General features: G+C 41.9%; 1 protein-coding gene across 1 annotated transcript; it reads left to right on the forward strand.

Annotated features, from left to right (window-relative positions):
* Positions 1-992: 992 nt before the first annotated feature.
* Positions 993-18,368, forward strand: mrtfbb (myocardin related transcription factor Bb). The gene is given in 15 exon segments (XM_022195136.2): positions 993-1,206; positions 4,268-4,333; positions 7,369-7,424; positions 7,531-7,606; positions 7,862-7,939; positions 7,942-8,022; positions 9,210-9,400; positions 9,753-9,887; positions 10,730-10,977; positions 11,293-11,422; positions 11,520-12,416; positions 14,611-14,721; positions 14,919-15,050; positions 15,130-15,190; positions 15,260-18,368. Coding segments are annotated over 15 exon segments (2,835 nt in total). The 5' UTR covers positions 993-1,106; the 3' UTR covers positions 15,733-18,368.
* Positions 18,369-20,028: the final 1,660 nt, after the last annotated feature.

The following is a 20,028-nucleotide window of genomic DNA, read 5'->3' on the forward strand; positions in this document are numbered from 1 at the left end:
AATTCCTCCTACTACTACTCTCCCATATTTTTGGATCATCTTCTTCTTCTTCGCCGTTATTCAATGTCAGCAGTGAGCTGTCAAAACACGTTGTACCAATTTGGTTGATCAATTCCACGTTTGCCCCTGTCCCACGCTGTTTGACATGCACATTTCTGGATCCCACAAGTTATTAATCTACAACACAGCGGTCCAGTTTCTTCCCAGCAGGCATTGTCCTGTTGAGACCCATCACAGAAACAGCCGGGGAACCAACAACATGCCGAGTCTCTGCAGATTCACCTTGACATCTGATCCTCTGTGGGATGCCTGCCCTTTCCTCCTGCGTCCACACAGAACCTACCACAATTAGTGTAATTCCCTTTTATCTCATTTCCTGTTTGTGTGTGTTTGAAGGCATTTAACCAGCATTGTTGGCCACAATTAGACACATTTCTACGTGATCCACGGCATTTTTGTTCTTCTTTGTCCCATATTGGAATTTCTGCACACTTCTTTTGCTTGTTTTTGGAATAAATCATCACAAACAAGTTTGCTGGGAGTCAGTGCAAGAGTTGCGAGAAACTGACAGCGAGTGCTCTGAATCAGTGGTGCTGCAATGTCAAAACCACTATGAAAACATTAAAAGAAGTCATAACTAAACGTCCAAAAATGCTGAAAGATATGCTTCCATGTCCCAGAGGACCCAGTGTGTGCGTTTTTTGTGATTGTTGTTCAACAGTTTCTCATGGAGATGTGCCCTCTCAGAATTCCCAACAGCTTGTTTTGATTGACTTTGCACTGGTTAAGATTCGGTCCCCTCTTGAGTGAACTTCCTCAGAGTCAAAAATATTGATTGTTGTTATTTCACAAACTGTTTAAAAGCTCCCTGCGGCTTTGCGTGAGTCCTCTGTGAGTGGAGCCAAAGTGACCCGGCGAGGGTTAACATGAGCAGCACAGTGTTCCCTCCTCCTGACGTTGACTGAGCGCTCACACATACTTGCACACACTTTCTCTGCTGAGGCCGGCAGAGAGACTAGCGGAGAGAGCGAGCCAGCTGTCGCTCGCTCAGAGCCAGGTCTTTTTCTCTCCCTGACTCCCGTGTTCTCCACTGGCCTCATCACTCCATGGGACTCCAGACCTGGCCGCCAAGCCAACCACCACTGTCCTCTATGGCCTGCCTTGATGTGGAGACCCCTTCCATCTGCAGGGGTAAATTCAAATCAGGTGCTTTTTCTTTCTCTCTTTTCTGCTTTGATGTTTGTATTTCTGTCATATCAGTATCAGCTTTTAGTGTGAACTCAAGCTTATGTACTCTTGTTAATGTGTCCCCATTCTGGCAGCAGTGGTTAAAGTGGTGGCTGAAGTAACACAGACACAACAGGAAATGACAGTAAAGCTCATCACCATGATTCAAGCCGAGCATCACTATTACACAAGACTTGGGAAGTTTTGAAGCAGAAAAATGGAGATTAGTGAGGAGCTCTTGTCAGTTTAAATTGCCTGTGTTCACACTGACAATATCTGTTGGAACACTGTTATGGTTTTTTTGTCACATGACATAAGCATGACTTCACTTCTCTCCTGTGTGTACACACCAGTCAGCGTCATTCAAATGAGGTGCAAAAGTCAAATATGCTGCTGGTTAAGAGCATGCTTTTAATCTTCCTTGTTTGCATTCGTCAAGAGCAAATTCCTTTTATTAGACCAAGCCCTGGGAAATAAAACAGAGCCAGGTTGTTCATGGCGCTGTAGTAAATTTTTTATTATTATGTGTTGAGGAAAATATTTGCCTTATCTCTGACATTCATGAGGCATCTAAGGTACATCCTGAGAAAAGTCAGAGTGCACAACATTGTACTTTGTCAATTAGGGCCGTAATGCAGGGTTTGCATGTGAAGCATTAAAGATCTATGTCAGTGATGACTAAAAATAACTCTTTCTAAGTAAATCTACACCACTTTGCAACCACAGTACACGCCCACTCATGGGGAAGGAAACAAAGGTGTTTTCTCATCCGGCTTTATGTTAGCCTGTTAATATTACTACTAAGCTCAAATTTAGTCTGTAAAATAGTGACGGTGTTAGTATTGCTAGACAAAAATGAAAAAAAATCAGTATTTTACGTTGTCAGTAATTGTGTGACAGTCATGTACTTGATGGTGCTGAAGCTTTGCTGATGAATTCGCTGCTTCATTGGGGATAAAATGAGCAAACATAAATTTTCGTGAAAAAAAACCACTTTCATACCGCAAAACAGCTGTTTGCCTGTTTGCACTGACCAACTGTGTAAATGTTGCTGCAGTTTCTGTTGACTTTAAAAACCGCACGCTGATTTAGTCCTTAATTCTTTGTACAACATCACAAAAAGTCTTTGGGGCTTGAATTGAATTCAGATCGACTCTGAGCACCACATGAAAGCAGCAAAGAAACATCCAGATTAATCAGCTGCTACACGTGCAAGTGACATTTTTGACAAAACCAATATTTTCTGTTTATTCGTGGTTACGTCTGTCTCTACATAGATGATCTGTTTGGAGTCTTTGGTATTTATAATAGCAAAGTCAACATAACCCAGTGTCAGCTTGTTTCTAAACTAAATTCTGCTGTTTTTTTCTGGCTACACCAGCTTTTATTTGAACTATTTCCTTTAAAAAAAAAAAAAAGAAAGAAAAAACAAGGAAAAAATTCTAATAAAATAAAAGGTTTGACGGGGGACCTCCGGGCATGATTTGCTGAGAACAACATGGGTCTGAGATTAGAGATTACATCAGCAGACAAGGATTTCAGTAGAGCCCCCTCTCTGTTTCTCCACAACCTCTGTTTATGCTTTGCTGGTGAGCAGGAGTGCGGAGCCAGTTTGCATCACCGAGAGGTTAGCCAGGGTTCAGGTTCCAACACAAGATGACACAAAGTGATGAGGAGGACCCCGGGCGTGAGCTTGTACCCCCATAGTGATGCTCAAATGAAAGCCTGCATTCTCTGCTGCTGCAGGAAGGCAGCTTTTGATGTTATTGATATGTGGCGCTCATAACTGTTCTTGCTCGTGGCATTCTTTGCTTTGGATATGAATATCAAGACAAACCAGTGGACCTTTCTTTTCCAATCTCCTGGTATGATCTGTCTCCGTCTGACTGTAACCCCCCATGGTTTGTAATAGGAAGCACAGCAGGCGGAGCAGGCACACTGTGTTCTCTGTCCCCGGAGTTGATGGGCTAGCTTTGAGAGCAGACTCCCACCCTTTTCGCCTCAGCTCTTGTCGCTTCCCTTACCCACCCGTGCGAGCCCACGAACGTCCCCTTCGGCTCTGCTCACAACCAGAGATCCCACCCCCTTAACTACCCCCAAAAATTTCATGGTTCCCAGGCCTTGTTCTCACAGCTGCCCGGTTTATTTTTGCTAGAGTGACTCACAGAGGCCTGTTCAGACGCAGCGCCTTTCCCAGGAGAGTTGAGCAGGTCTGCGTTGTGTGTTTGTGTGCGAGCCGAGCTGTTTCTCAGTCGTTCTAGTTAAGCCGGCTTCACGTCACTACGGCGGGTGACGATAAGGGCCTCATGTACCTCACACGGCCGCCTCATTCATCACCATCACCCATCGCCTTCTGCGCTTTTTTTCTGCGCTGAGCTGTGTTATTCTACTGAAACAACATGTCCACGCTCACTTGTTTATAAATGTTTAAACCAGGGTCTTACTGCAGTTTATATTCTTGGGAAAATAACACTGAGGACCATCCAAATGCTCTATGTGGGCCTGGCATGCAAGACTCAACAATTTCTACTGGAAGATCTTTGATGTTTCACCGTAACATAACCGGTCACTGCTTATCCATGCAGAGCAAGATTACGTTTTCAAAACAATTTGTCGAATAGACACGACTCACTTGACTCTCTGCGGTTTTCAAGTCCAGTTTTGCTCGTTATCATGACTCCAGCCCTAACATTTGTGTCCTGTTCTGTACTTACTTTGTTTCCTCGGCGCATTTGCAACCCACACAGAGAGATAGTCCCTCTCTTTGGGACTGTTGGAGTGTAACTGTTGTACAGCGTGCGGTGCGCTTAACAACCCCAGCTCAAACCATACAGGAAGTGAATCGAATGTCTGTGGTGGTGAACAGGCTTTGCTGTTGAGTCTTTGGGGCAGAGTATTGATTGGGAAATAATAAGTACTTTGTTTCATTTGAAGTTCTGCAGGTTTTAAAGGCAGGGATGGTTGTTTGGTGACTCAGTGGAGTTTTAAAATAGTCAAATCTGAACTCTGACCTCTGTGTTCTGTGTTCTCTCTCTCGTAGTTCTCCAGCTGTGTCTGCAGCAGAGGAGAACCCGGGAGCAGCTTGTGGAGCAAGGTATCATGCCACGTGAGTATTGATATCAGTTACTACTAATATTCATTCATATTAGGGTTTTAGGGAGGGGGGGTGTTATCTTTCCTTTAGTGTTATATTGCCTTTTTGTGCCCACAAAAGCTCTGCAAACTTACAAACTCTTCCACAGAAAATACCAACCCTTATCTCCCTGAAATGCATCATTTGAAGTCCAGTCTTTTCCTCTGCTACTTATTTACATCATCACGTAGCACATTTGCATAATGCATGCCTGGTGGTTGGTTTGGTCTAAAACAAAGAATGATCCGTTGTTTCTTCGTCTGCTACGGGTAAATCCCTATGGGGACATCTGAGATTACTCTATGCTATCAACATTGCTCCTCTTTTGTCAGATCATCTGTCCAATCACTGTAACCTGACCTTTTCTGAGGGGGCTTAAAGAGACTGAAGTAAAAACATGTTTCAGATGGGGGGTGAAAAGAGGTGCTGCAGCACTGTACAATGTGAGAATAATAATGTCTATTTTGAACATTAAAGCATGTAAACACATTCTAGTAGCCCTCCAAAATAAAATTACAAATCTGTAAATGTGCATAATATGGGCTCTTTAAAAATGTTGCTCCGTGAGCCATGAGAAAAGGAACACTTGAAGAATTTTTTTTTTCTCTCATTGGTGCAGCTGAACTCTCTGAACTCCAAAATGTGTTTGAAAGGCATTTTGCCCTTTTAAGAAAACACTTAGCTATCATCATTTATCAGACCCAGAAACTGTGAAAACAGAAAGCCAGTCCTTGAATGAATCATCTATGTAGTGCAGTTCTGTCAGGAAAATTAAGTGAATCTAAATATAAAATTGTGATATTTAATCAAAATCACTTCATTCTACATCTTATTTTTTTTAAAATGCCAAAAACAAACAGTCTGCTGTATCCAGATTCTGTGAAAAAGAAATAACTCTGCACTCCTCAGTGCAATCACCAACGCACTTGGGACTCAGCTGTGAGTCATGTGACATAAACCCACAGACTTTTTGGCTGAACTATGCTGAACTGCAGGCTGTGTTTACACAAAGCAGATAAGAGACAAGTCTGGACACAAATTAAAATGACTACAAACTGCTTCAGGTTTTTAAAATTCACAACACGTCAACTTTACATATTTGGTTCTTATGTTCCATCTATTCAAATGACCATTTATGTTACTTTGCATTTGCTCGATATGTAAATACGGAAATGTTGACATTTTCAAAATAAAATAAGAATATGCGTCAATGTACTTTTAACTAAAATTCCAAGTTTAAATAAAATTCTGAATGCAGAACATGTTCTTATATTTGGTATTTTTATAGTGTGGTGTGGTATTGCTACTTCTGTTAAATGATTCCAATACAATTTCTACATTAAGTCAAGGACTTTTGCTTCAACAACATTGCATTTACCATCATTTACTGCCTTTTTATAGAAGGGTTGTTTTATAGAACAATATCAGTGACTTAATTGCAATATCTGTAGTTAAATTGTGCTTGTACCCATATTTACAGTTGCATCATTATATTTAAAAACAAAACTTGATTCAAGGATTTAACACAGATCAGCAGCACATTGGTGCCAAACCTGAAAGTACTAGCTCCTCTTTATTACCAACCACATCCAGCCTTTGATGTGGAGCAGTCTCAGTCCCTGTGTTACTTTCCTTGGGTGAGCATTGTGTTAAAGAGCACAGTCGACAAAAGACAACCTGAAACTGTGACAGAATCCATGCTGTTAGCTGGAAAGGTAGAAAGAGAGAAAGACATCCCTCCTCCTCTTTGTCCTGCTATGTCCTGAGAAGCCTCCTGCGGTCAAGTTTTCGGCTTCTCTCTGGCTCCACAAAGCCACATGAGTCAGCGACTGGGCCTTCAGAGGAGGTCAGTCACCCCCTCTGCGGCCTGGCCGAGCGTAGCCTGCACACAAACCTCCCGGACCATTCTCCGCTGCAGCACTCTGCCGCCCCTACACTTATAGGCTTATGAGAGGCATGCAGTGAGGTTTAGGTGATGAACAGGAATGTTTTGCTTTGCTCCACTGACACACTCTTCACAGCGGCCTCCTGGCCAGCGTGTCCTTACAGCAAACAATGCTCATCATAGCGGAGGTGACTAGTCGGTGAGCCAGACTTGGGCCAAAGCAGGATGACTTTATTCTGAGAGATCAAAGACTAACTCAAAATCTCTTTGTTTGAGTCAGTAGAGCTGACACTTCCTGTTGGACTCTCATGAGCTCCTGCTTAATAATGTCACATTCAAGCAGACCAACAAGGACAAAAACAGGAAAATAATGTTATGAAACATGGATTAACCTTCTCTTGAGTTCATTTGGAAAGTGTTTGTTGCCATTTCCAACATAATTACAGCACAAATGTCGTAATTAAGCTCATCACTTGCATGTCCATGTTCATGTAAAAAGACATAAATGATGCAACAAAGACATATCTCATTCCTTTTGTGCTTCAGGCCAGTGTATTCTGATGCAGCTCACTGTTATCTATATTTGGTGTGCATAAATAGTGTGTTATTAATTAAAAATGTATGTCGTTTTATGTTGTAACACATGATTGCCTCCATCTTGTACTTTCGATGCAACAACTTGCGAGAGGTCTTGGGTTCAAATCCCGGACAAGCCCCCATTTTGTTATAACCCAGCTGGTTAAATGAAAGGGAGCTAACAAAGAAAACAGCCAGATGGAGGCTGTTTAACCAAAGTTGATCATGTTTTATTATTAGATGGAAGGTAAACACAAAGTGGACAGCAAGCTGGGTTGCAACATAACTTGAAATGTGTTCTGAAATGGCTTAATTACAGCAACTATGCACAGTAGAAATACTGTGCATCTGGTAGTATTGTATTTGTTGTTTTGGAGCTCGCTCTTACCAATAAGTGATAAAGATACTTTATCATAGCATCAAAAACAAACAAAGGTTGGCCTTTTCACAAATAGCAAGAAGGAAACAGGACGTAAAAGCAGTAAATTTTAAAATATGAGGAGCATTTTTCGTGTTCATGGATGTTGATGGATTTATCTTCTCACAGCTCTGAAAACGCCCGCTGCCTTTCATGAAAAGATTCGCAGCCTGGAGAGAGCCAGGGTAAGACAGCCACTACAACCCTGCAGCTGATCAGAAGTGCTTTTATGTACATCTAATCGATGTTTCCGGAATATGTGAGTGAAAGTTTTCTTTTTTTCATTATCAGACTGGGAACTTCTTAAAACACAAACTCTGCAGCCGACCTCAACGTTCTGAACTGGTCCGTATGCACATCCTACAAGGTAAGCATCTTCCTGTGTGTTCCAATTGGGTAATGCTGTCTGGAGAGATAAGAGAGATGAATAAGCTGCCTGTTCATCTTTCTGCACTTATTGCCTGTTTGTTTTACAGTATGATAACCACATAAATTTCTTTGAGGTTGAGTGACTTTTGTGAGGTCTGGCTGGGTCTGCCGTGACTCATCGTGACCAGTCAGTTGACAGAGACCAAGTGATGCTGGCCAGATCGTAGACGAAGATCCTCTTTGTGTTTATCAGAGACGCAGGCGGAGCCGTTATTGCAGGCCACACAGATGAAGCTGAAGAGGGCCAGACTGGCGGATGATCTCAATGAAAAATCGCACAGAGGCCTGGACCCATGGAGCTGGTGGAGAAGAACATCCTACCTGTTGACTCAGGTGTTCCAGAGGTCACCAATGGTACATACTTAGCACTATGCATCAGCTCACGATTTACAAAGACAGCCAGAGAGTTAAAATGCCAACAATGGGGCACATCAGCCACATTTGTATCCATTATTGATATTATTGCACCTTTTGTTGGTATAGATTATACCAACCTTCTTTGACCTTTTGACCTTTTCAGAATTATTGATCTTTTGTACCAGTATTATTTTGTGTTGACTGTTTAGTTTTTAGTTTGTTGGTTTGGTCCATTCTGAAATATCTCAGCAACTGCTTAATAGAGGTTAGAGCAGATGGAGTGAACAGATGACATCAACAGTCTCAGCTGTGCACTGTGTTTAGTGTGAATTAGCAAATGTTGGCATGCTAAGACGCTAAACTAAGATGGTGAACTTACTGAATCGAACAAAAATATACCCACAGCAGGTCAGATTTTATTTAATTCTATCCACTCTTGCTAACATAAAAGGATGAATATGTGTTGTTCCTACACACTGTATCTTCACAGCAGTATGGATGTCATGAAACTACACACTATTTTATGGAATGTTGTCCTGCTCTTCCTGAAGGGCTTGGCAAATTTCGATGACATTTTGGGGGGCACGCTCTCATCATTCATGCACGCATTCATCGAGAGCATCATGTGGCAGATAGTCGGTCACACCAAGCTGATTGAAATGACTTCTTAGATGACAAATGGTGGCATTGTGGACTTCCTGGCTACGGCACCAGCTTACATGCCAGCATCCAGCACACCAAAAGCCCGTTCTCGTCTTTCCCCTGTCATCTGTGGCATCGTGTCATTTGAATGAAGCTGCCGTTTAAACTGGCCACCGGTCAAAGGAATGTGTGTGTGTGTGTGTAGCTGCTGGTCATGCTATCTGATCATTGTCCTTCAAAACCACACCTGGTTATGCTGTGGATTAACTCAGTGGTCAAGAATTTGCCACTAGATGAACAGATGGAAATAGAAATTAACCTTTTTCACTTAAAGTCGGAGAACAAGACCATTTGGATGCTCCGTTTATATTTTTCTTCATATTACACATGCAGCCTCACAGCGCCTTTTACATGGCTGTAGACTCATATTTCGATCTCTTCACTGTAGTTATTGACAAACTGTTTTTATGTGTATTTTTACCTGTCCTTGAAGTAAGTAATAACCAATTGCCTTTTTTTTTTTTTTGCTGCTGGTTCCATAGGTGATCATACAGACAGCTCAAAGTCGCCAGATGTCCCTGATGTGTACAACTTTGATGAAGACAGCAGTGATGCTTTGTCACCACAACTTCCTGCCAGTCAGCAATCTCCCAGCTCCACCTCGGCCTCTCCACGGGAGTCTGGAAGCACTGAAGCTACTTCTAATCCCTCAAACTTACATACTCCCATACAGGTACACCTTGAATCATAAAACAAGACAAACTAGGCTTTATTATGCTATGAAACTTAGATTTTTTTCATATTACATACATGTGATTAGTTCATTTTTAAATAGAAAAGCATCATTTAGTTGCTTAATTTGAATTTATTGACTGTATGCACACAACTGGGTAGCATGGATTAATCATAATTTGTTGACTTTTTGTGTTTATCAAGCTGTTTTTGCTATATTACTCCATCTGCAGTGCTGTTTTTCTTTCTCTCTTTTTTTTTTTTGCATGGGATGATATTTAACAGGCGTAGCAGCTTTGTTGTTCTTACAGAACAGATCATGTGATTACTCTCTCTCTCTTTGCTTTTTATAGCGCTCCCCACTACTGAACTCTCGGTCTGCATCAGATTTAGTCAGTCTCGTTTCTTCTGGTGACCAGCAGAGCAAACAACAAGCTGCTGTCACCACTGTTGTCCCCAGTGTTACACCAGGGCCAGTTCTTGCGAAGGTGAGCTGCAAGCTGTAAGGAGTTGAGATGGGGTTTTTTTTTTTTTAAAGATATGTTCTCTCAGTTTTTATCCAGCTGTTATGACACTGACCTCTGATACTGAGCTCTCTGTCTCTCTGCTTTATTGTCTGTGTATTTTGTTTGTTTCCTTTGGACCTGTGATGAGAGATTTGATGTCAGAGTCTGTGTTTTGTCATACTGAAAGTCACATCCGTTTAGTAAAACACGGGTCAAAGAACAACAGCCATTTCACACATGCAAGCGCTTAAATCTGTGCCAGCAACAATTTGTCTTCAATTAGGGTCCAATTACAGGCTGACCTTCCTCATTCAAGCTGTGCAAATTCTAAGCCAAAAATCAAAGAGCGGGAGTGTAGCAATAACTCTTGCATTTATCATAATTCAATTATCCTCCTAGCATAAGATGAACTCTCCCTTCCTTGGAATACGATAGGGGAATGAGGTTGACAAATTGGAGGCTGTGTGCTTTTCTAACCCAGCCTGAGTTTCTGGTTTCATAGCTGCAACCTGCCCCCCTCTCATGGCAAGCCGTTTTCATGTGTACTATATCCTGTAATTGCAGGTGGTAAAACAATAAGGGTCACATTTCCACTACCCGTTTCCTCATCCTGCTGTTCTCCTCGAGTGTCAGAACATTGTCCCACCTTAATGCGTAAAGCTATAAAAATACAGCATCAGTTCCAAGTCTTGAAGTGTTGATGCTGGCAGTGCAAACTGTATTCCCCCATTAAACTGGACTGAGATCAGTCATGGGGATTAAATGTCCTTCAGATGGTCTTGTCCGGTTTTTACATGCCCCTTTCTTTGTGCTGTGCTCTGCAGCAAAGCTTGGTCAAGCTACCGGCCGATAAAAGCCGCAGCAAAAAGAGCAAAGAGCCCAAGCCACGTGTGAAAAAGCTGAAGTATCATCAGTATATTCCTCCGGATCAGAAGCAAGACCTGAGTGAAGTGCAGATGGACTCTGCTTACGCCCGTCTCCTGCAGCAGCAGCAGCAGTTCCTGCAGCTCCAGATCCTAAGTCAGCAACAGCAGCAGTACAACTACCAGGCCGTCCTGCCTGCCACTCTCAAGTATGGCTCTATTTAGCTTCACAGACCTTCCTTAATCTGATCCATGTAACCAAACTGAAGTGTAAATGTCACTTCTTTTCAGAGATAAATTGATGTTCCAGTATCGATTTTCAGTAAACCGAAGCAAAAGTTTGCATACTGTTTAACAGAATGTGAAATTCGCTGTCCTATCTGTTTACCACAGCTGCTTTTTGTCTCAATTATTTTGTGTTTCCTGCCTACAAGTTCCTACACAGAAGCTGCTGATTGTGAAAAATAGCTAACAGATCCTCTCTCTCATCTATACTCCCTTTTCTTCCTGTCTTATTACAACAGACCGACAACTGAGGTACAAACCAGCTGTTCCGGCATGAGTGGAAACGCTGCGTCTGCCCTTGTGCAGCTGCATCACCCTCAGACGAACCGCAAGCCGGATCACTTACCAGCTAATCTGGATGAGATGAAGGTGACACATTGCAGCCTGCACTCAGTCTGACTGTGGTCATCATAGGGATGAACAAGCAACGTTTTGAGTTGTGTCTTAAACTCTGTCATCTTTACAGGTAGCCGAGCTGAAAACGGAACTAAAACTCAGGTCCTTGCCTGTTTCTGGGACTAAGACAGATCTGATAGAGAGGCTAAAGCTGTATCATGAGAACTGTAACATCCAGACTGCTGCTGCCATGGAGACAACAGCCGTCCCACCAGCCTCACAGCCTGAAAGCATGAAGTTAACACCGCCTGTGTCTCCTATCGCTTCCAAGGTGTCCAATCTGGGAATAGATGACAGCAGCATGACAGACAGTCCACCCAAGCTGCTTTCAGATACTCCAACTCATGCTGCTCCCTGTATTGGCTCCCCACAGAGAACACAGCATGAAGAACATCCCACAGAGACAAAGTCCCATGAGAGGGATTCTGAAAAGGACAAACGTCTGCATGAAAAGGAGCGTCAGATAGAGGAGCTGATGAGGAAGCTGGAGCAGGAGCAGAGGCTGGTGGAGGAGCTGAAGATGCAACTGGAGGTGGAGAAGAGGAGTCAGCAGGGAGATTCTCCACCTCAGCTCAGTCCTCTGGTTCCCATCCAGGTGAAAGAGGAAAGCAGAACCCCCACAAACTGCTCAGTGTCCTGTAGCTCTCCTAGCTGGCCAGTGTTGGTCAAACAGGAGGAGTCTGCAGATCACGTCAGCTGTCCAAGTCAGTTCATCATCGGTCACCAGACCATCTCACAGCCTGAATCCCTGCAGTCTGTCCAGGCTGGAGCTCAGATCCTCCTGCCCGCATCCATTCCTGCCTCAGCAGTCGCTATCCAGCTCCCTGCCAAAGGCATCAAATTACACACTACTGTTAGCAGCACAGCTCCAGGCCTCATCCAGACCTCTGGAAAGATGCCACAGAAAATAGAGGCCTCAACAGCATTACAACAGCAGTGCAGCTCTCAAACACAGCCACTGACAAAGGTAAGAAAACACTCCACTGCTTGCACAGACTACCTCGGTCCGTCTCCTTATTAGTCATCGCTATCAGCTGCGGTTTTGTGGTAGTTTTGGATTCCTCATGCAACCTTGAATAGTATGCGGTCACCCATACGTGAAATGTGTGCACCTGAAATCATAAATTCTTCTCTGTGTGCAGAAACTACAAGATACGTTGTACAGCACAAATGTGCTGCCATGTTTTCAGTGGCACTGCCTAATATATCACATCTAACAACCAGTTACGCACTACCATGGGTAATGCATCTTCTCTGTTGTCACAGTAATAACAGGCCTGGGCTGAGTGGTGAAACCTTTTCCTACTCACATCAAAAGAAGGCCTGTGGAAACATGGGTTAGTGGAGCAGGTGCTGAGTGAGAGCTGACCATGGTGCCCTCACTTCCCTCTGTCGTCCCTCTGCTTTGAGCCCAACATGCAGCCAGAATTAGTAACAGCAACCGCAGGTCGACGCACAGCACTCAGGAGTTACACTGCATAGTACTGTGCTGTCACAACACTCTAAAAAATTAAGTTTAGACTCAATGAGAACAAAAAGAATGCAGTTTGCATCAATATTTTTGAGTTAATGCGTCTTCAAATGAAATTCTGTTAACTTAACAAACCAATCAGTTGAGTTAAGGGAATTAGCTTTTCCTGTATAATAATTTTTATTTAAAAATCATTACTCCACCATGAAACGCGGCAGAGTTATGTGATGATCGGCGTACATTTGTCCGTCTGTTTGTCTGTCTGTGTGCAACATTATTCAAAAATGGGCTAAAAGATTTGGATGAAATTTTCAGGGAAGCTCAGAAATGACACAAGGGCCAAGTGATTAGATTTTAGTAATGCTGCAGCTTATAGTGTGGATCCTTGGATTTGTTAAAGATTTCTGATTCATTGCGAGATAACGGCACGACGTCACTGTAACTATGACTACAAGTGAACACTACATCAGCTGTCTGCTGATGATAACATGATTGCGATCCTACTACAAATCGACCGGTGCAGACTTATCCATCGTAAATCATACAACGCCTGAGCAGCCTTTGTGGAGTACTGCGCTCTCTGAGTGCTTTTCTTGTTACTCATGTAATCGACTTGTTCCATCAAGTTCTTCCACAATATTTAAATAGATTTTTTGTGTGCTTAATTACCGTAATTATGAGCACAGATTTTAAAGTTGACAAACATTTTAAAAGCTCACTTGCTCCAATTTAGATTTTCTTCAGTAGGTTTTGACTTTGTATTGCTGTAGCTTTTAATACTTTGATTCATTTACTAAACTGTAATTGTGTCTTTCAATATTCGATAATTTAATCTTGAGGGTAAAAAAACACAGCTTTAAATTGTCCAACAAATTATGCGGGGGAAGAAAATTAAAAAGCCCTCTCTGGCTGACCAGATTTGTCAAATTAAACTTTATTATTCTTATCCAGTAGTTTGCTAAACTGAAGGCGAGGATGACCAATGTTTACTGCTAAATATGGCTAGCATTAGCTATGTTTAATAGTACGACACATTCCATCAACTATATTAACAAGTTTAGTCTAAACTCTGTGCATGAATCCACTGTTGCTCATAGAATGATTCAAATATTCCCAAGTTTGTTGCTTTAATGAAATGTGTTGGGCAAAGACTCACTTTGAAATGTCATATGTCTCATAATTGTTCAGCCTACAGACCGTCAAACACAGTTTTAACTGTTTGTTATTGTCAAGGCAAGCTGGTATAAGAGATGGGATTTTAACTCTTAAATGCAAGGTGAAGAAAGAAAAAGTTATTAAGTGAAATTCATTCAGATAGTACAACTTGAGTTCAGTTATAGGTTAACTCATGTAGACATTTGAGTTGAAATTGCAAACCAAAAGTTGATGCGATTACATCATTATTATGTCAACCCAACATGTCAGAATTATTCTTCCAACTTATGAGGTTTTTCTAAATCAGTCATTTTTTAAATCTTGCAATTATGCATTTATTTAAGAGCTGCAAACAGGTCCCTTGATTTGCTTTTACTGTTGATGTGGGAAGTATTGTGACGCTTCAGCTAAACGGACCTCAAAGCTATTCGTTTTCAGGTGTCTTTGTGTAAAAGCCAGTCTTTGATTAGGTTTCCGCATCTTAGTGCTACTGATCACACTGATGCCTTCATGTCCGCCTAATTCTTTTCTACAGACATGGAGGATGGATACCGCATCACAAGGATTACTCAGTACATTCCCAGTGGATGGTTGTGCTGCAGGAGCCTCTTCCAGCCAAGCTGTCCCCAAAACTCCCACAAACAAGGTAGAAGATGATCCCAAACTCCCTTTTGCTTACTCATTCTTTTTTCCTGTAAACTACTTTGGGAATACTATTTTAAAAGTGCTGATGCCTGGTTTACATATTTGCATAGTTTCAACACTGCACTTTAACGATGGCTTGTCAGATGTATCCTGTTTTTCATTTTATGTGAGGGACTGTTGTGTTTTCCTTTTAAACAGCCGCCCTGTTCCAGCCAGTCCCCTTTGATCCTGCAGCAGCCAAAATTCACAAACCATGTGTCAAAATGTAAAGACCCGCCCCGCTATGAGGATGCAGTTAAACAGACACGCAGCATGTCAACGGCTGTGCAGGTAAAAATCCCAAACAACTGAAAGTGTATCCTTTAAAATGTGACTGTCGGGCATTTAATGCTCTTTCATTTCTCTGCAGGGTCCCAGTGCAGCTAGCCAACAGATGGACGACTTGTTTGATGTGCTGATCGAGAGTGGCGGTGAGAATTATTGGCACTGGACATTTAGAAGGCAAAGCACATGCTCATGTTAAACGCTTGTTTTTTCAGAGATCTCCCCTTTCATCAGACACGATCCTCCCAGCCTGGACAAGCCTCTCCCTGTGACAGCCAGTGTAACCACCCTTCCCATCAACACAGCTCTGTCCCGCCCTCCACCTTTGGTCCAGGTGGCTCAGCTGCCCGCTGCACCTCTCAGCCCCTCGTCGGGTTTGGTTTCGGCCCTGACCTCTGACTCCCAGCTGGAAACGCTCCTGGATGGCACGCTAGATGCCGAGCCGCGGAAACTGAAGCTGATGGAGGAGTTGCATTCAGCTGTCGTCGCCATGGAGGTGGACTTTAATGAAAACACGCCACCCTCTGCTCTGAACCTGCACAGCACCAGCATGGACAACATGGACTGGCTGGACCTCACTCTGTCTGTGCCAGCAGAGGGAGTTAACCCTTTGGACGTGCCAATGCCAGTGGGTGTCTTCTCCTCTGACTTCCTGGACTCTCATGAACTGCATTTGAACTGGGACTGAATGATGTCAAGGTGAATTCTTACGTCAATTGGTTCATTTCAGAAAAAAAAAAACATTTTTAATGAAAGGTTGCCTTTTTTTTTTTTCCCATGTGACGATAAGAGCTGGAGGAGGTTTGAGCAGCTCTCTTCTGCTTTTTTTGGCTGGATATATGAACTCAGTAACCATCTAATCATGCAGTGGCAGTTTAGAAGTTGCTGAATTGCTTCCTTTGAGGTCTTTAGACCTTCTGATTGTATGGAGAGACAGATAAGGTGGGACTGGTACTGGCAGTCTGAGCTGAAAGTGGAAGTAGCTTTCAAGATTTCCATCTCAACTTGTGCCGCTGATTTCTTATCAGTCGGTTCTCGTGTTATTGATTTCTCTTTGTCCTCTGATCTCAGTGAATGTAAAGCTTTGCACTCATGTTTGTGGAGTGAGCAGAAAAGCGTCCAAATCCCGGTTCCAGAAGTAATGGACAAACAGTGCACGTAGCTGAGGGCTGTTCTGTGGTTTACTCCACCCTGTCTTGGAATGATTATCACTGTCTAAACAGATTGTAAACATACAACCACCACATGTTTCGAGTGTGTTTGCGGATTGGAAAGCAGAAGTCCGATGTTTAACTGAATTGGGAGCGTTGGTAGAGCCTGATATGAGGCCACCATTGAGTCAAAGCAGCACTGACAAAACCAGCCTCAGTATTTATTACAAATTATTCAGTCGACATTGTTTCATCTCTTAATCATTTCTGTAAGTTCTTGCACTGTGCAGACCAGCCAAATGTAGAGAAAAACTTCACTCACAGTAATGGACAAATAGTCACATAATGTGCAGTATTTAATGTTGTTCACTGCTTTAAAGTCGAGCGTCACGGACTGCTAGGGACGGTTTCAGTTTGACTTTGGTCGTTTATTCAGCAAGTGTACACATTATATGATGTCAGTGCTCAGCATTAGAAAGTAGCAACGTACATACAGACACAACCTAGACAGAAATAAGGATATTTATTGGTATGATCTGCCACTGTTTTCTGCTTTATCATCATTTCATGCTCAGTAGGCTCAATGCATTACAGTCAAATTGTATTTCAGTGACATCTGCTGGCCACATCTGATCCAAATCAGCAAACAGTCTTTGGTTTGACTGTTTTTGCTTTTTCTAGCAAAAAATAAATAAAGAAAATAATTCTAGTGCAAAGAAGAAAATGATGCTCAGACCCCACAGCATGGTGGGTGTGTTTGGGCATAAAGGTCAATGCAGTGATGCTGACATTTTTATTTTTCATTTTTAGGGATTCACTGTGTGTCTCTGGAACCAGCTCACCTGAATGTTGAAGGAATTGTTCTGAAAATGAATTGATTTATTTTTTTTTCCTATCAGTACATTAGTGCCTCAAATGACACTTTTAAAAGGGGTTACGTGCTGGAATGAGAAATGTTTTGTCTTTACTATACTAGTATAACTCAACACCAAAATTTAAAAAAAAATTGCATAGTTTGTATGCCATATGTTTTACACATTGTGTAATTATGTTACCTTTTATACAAATGTAACAGTTGTTTTTGTAAATACAGAGATTGTTTGAGATTTCACAGTCTGTCTACAAGCATTGCCGCATACCCTTTACTGCTTATCATTAAAAAAAAATACGCTATTAAAAGAAAGCCTGTCATGTTTTGTTTGAACTAACAGCCCATCACATTTAGAAATCTGAATAGAAAGTTCAAATAACTCTACAGTGCAATGTGTTTCTCACAAATGTAGGCTATTCTTTCAGTTCAGGTAAATGTTTCTGTTAATGTACAGATATGTCCTAAAAATCTACATTCAGAGTCAATCTGTGCTTTGTGTTTGACAACCTCCCCCGCTCAGCAACAGTGGTGTTATCTGATTGGCCGCCCCATAGACATATATAAAGAGTAGACACCGGTCAGGGTGCTGCGCAGCGAGAAATATGGCCGCCATCTTGGTCCGGTCACCCCCTCCACTCAGCGCTGTTTCACAGCGCATTTAATCCATCTTAAAGGGGAACTTCAGTTTTTTTCAACCTAGGGTCTGTTTTCATATGTCATTTCATACATGTGAGTGATGGAGAAATTAATATTCGACATAGCTCCAGCTAGCGAAAAGTATGGGGCAACTTACCTTTGGGGTAAAATACCTTTTACAAATACTTATCACGGCAGCTCTCAAATGTATAACAATTAAATGGCTAAAACCTGACCCTCCAACATACAGTAGTTGGACTGAGAAAGTATTGGAAATTTACCACATGGAACACGTAACATATACCCTGAGACTACAGAAAGAGAAATTTATGGAAAGATGGAATCCTGCCATTACCATACTGCTCTTAAGCTGATGCTACCGTATATATATACACAAATTCTCTTTGTGATTCTTGCCCCCTCACCCCTCCTTTTGTTTTTTGTTTTGTTTTGTTTTTTCTTTTTTCCCTCTCTTTTTCTTCCCCCCATGACAGAGCTAAGCTATATCCGTCTTGTTGGGTCTCTTTTTTAATTTATTTCATTACTGTGCTTATCCTTGTACATGTATAGATACAGCAAAAAAAAAAAAAAAGGAAAATTGAAGAATTGTGAATATCTATGTATAAACTGTTGAATTTGAAATAAAAACTAAGTTAAAAAAAAAGACCAATGATGAAAGTTTCATATTGCACACATTTTTTATGATAAGGTATGCAACCTGTACATTTTTAGAGACCTCTAAACACCAACTTTACTGTGAAACCATTTTTTTTTTCATTTTGAACAACTGGATTGAAATTAAATACTGTTGAATTATGGAACCTGACATTACATCTTGTATTTGCCCCAAGCAAAATCTCATGCAATATTTAACATAAAATGATACCAATGCACCACGTAGTGCTTTAAGTATGGACCTGTCCGCCTATTAGGCATTTTGTCATATTTCACTGTGGTTACCATGGTAATGAAACGAAACAATTGCTACAAAGATTTTCATATATATAACTCAGCATAGAATGAAGTTATCAAAAAAATGGCTAATAGGTGCATTCTACATAGCCTATAAACTTCATATTTAAAATATGACAAAGTAATAAACTTAAACTTCTTGACTAATCAAATTTATTATTTGTTTTTTAAGAGACTAATGGACAATTAAAATAACTTTCTCCACTATAAATAATAAAGATGAGGTCAAATAGAAGGAACAGTTTTAAATCCTGTAGTCCCACGACTACAAGAATAAAGTTTCTCAACAAAAACTAAACCTGCTGGTGGATTCCATTAAAGTCCTAATAAATGATAATAAAGTGTGATATTAAATGTTTGGGGCTGCACAGTGGAGTAGTGGTTAGAACATTCGCTATGCAGTAAGAAGATCCCTGGGGTGGGCCTGGGATCTTTCTGCATGGAGTTTGCATGTTGTTGTGGTGCTAAAAATCTCAAAGTAAAGATATCAAGTTGAACATCTTGATAGAGGCTGATAAAAGTTGACCTCCCTTTATTTCTGTGGAGCCGGCTCCATGGATTTTAGGGATGCTGGTTAAAGACCTGCTTTTCTAGTTGTCTTCCTTCTAGTCACTGTAAAGAGTCACTCCATCCTCGCCGACTTCAACACCTCTTCATGACAAGTTCTTCTGCCTCCGACCTGCTGGAAACTCGGGAAACCTGTCGAGACTCGGATTTTCGAAAAACTCGTCGGGCGGGGGAAGGTGTGGTGGGTGGTGGGTGGTGGGGGAGTAGAGAAGGGCAGTGGGGGGAGGCGGGGGGGATAGAGGGGAGAGGCCGCCACCCACCTTCCCTCCCACTCTCCGCCCTCACTCCACCCAGACTCTGCCTTGGCTCCACCCATGCGGTCACTTTATTAGGAACAGAAACTATGATGTCAAAGGGACGACGCAATTATTTCTTTTTAGCTAATCTGTAGCTCAGTGAGTTAAGGGTTTGCCTATAGAGTTGCAGGTTGCTGGTTCAAGACCAGACCCTTCTTAAATTTTCTGAAAAACTTGGACAAGAACAAAGAAAGAAAATGACCAGTGGTGGGACTCAATCCTGCTACCTTCCACTTGGTAGTCTCTCTACTTATCCCCCTGAGCTACTCACTCAGATACAAATTCTTCTTTTTTGCACATTTATCATTTATTTTTTGTCGTTTTCACGCTTTTTGAAACTCGAGTCTTGTCTTGATCGTTTTTCTCAGGGGGTTGGACTTCAGCCATTGTGCTGGAGGGTTGAACCCTCAGTTCCAAGACTTTCCAAAGAATCCAGACCTCCCGAGTCCTCAGGACCTGAGCTTTCACACAGTCTGAGGGCTGAAATTTTC

Source organism: Acanthochromis polyacanthus, chromosome 21 (assembly GCF_021347895.1).
Source record: "Acanthochromis polyacanthus isolate Apoly-LR-REF ecotype Palm Island chromosome 21, KAUST_Apoly_ChrSc, whole genome shotgun sequence".
NCBI lineage: Eukaryota > Metazoa > Chordata > Actinopteri > Pomacentridae > Acanthochromis > Acanthochromis polyacanthus.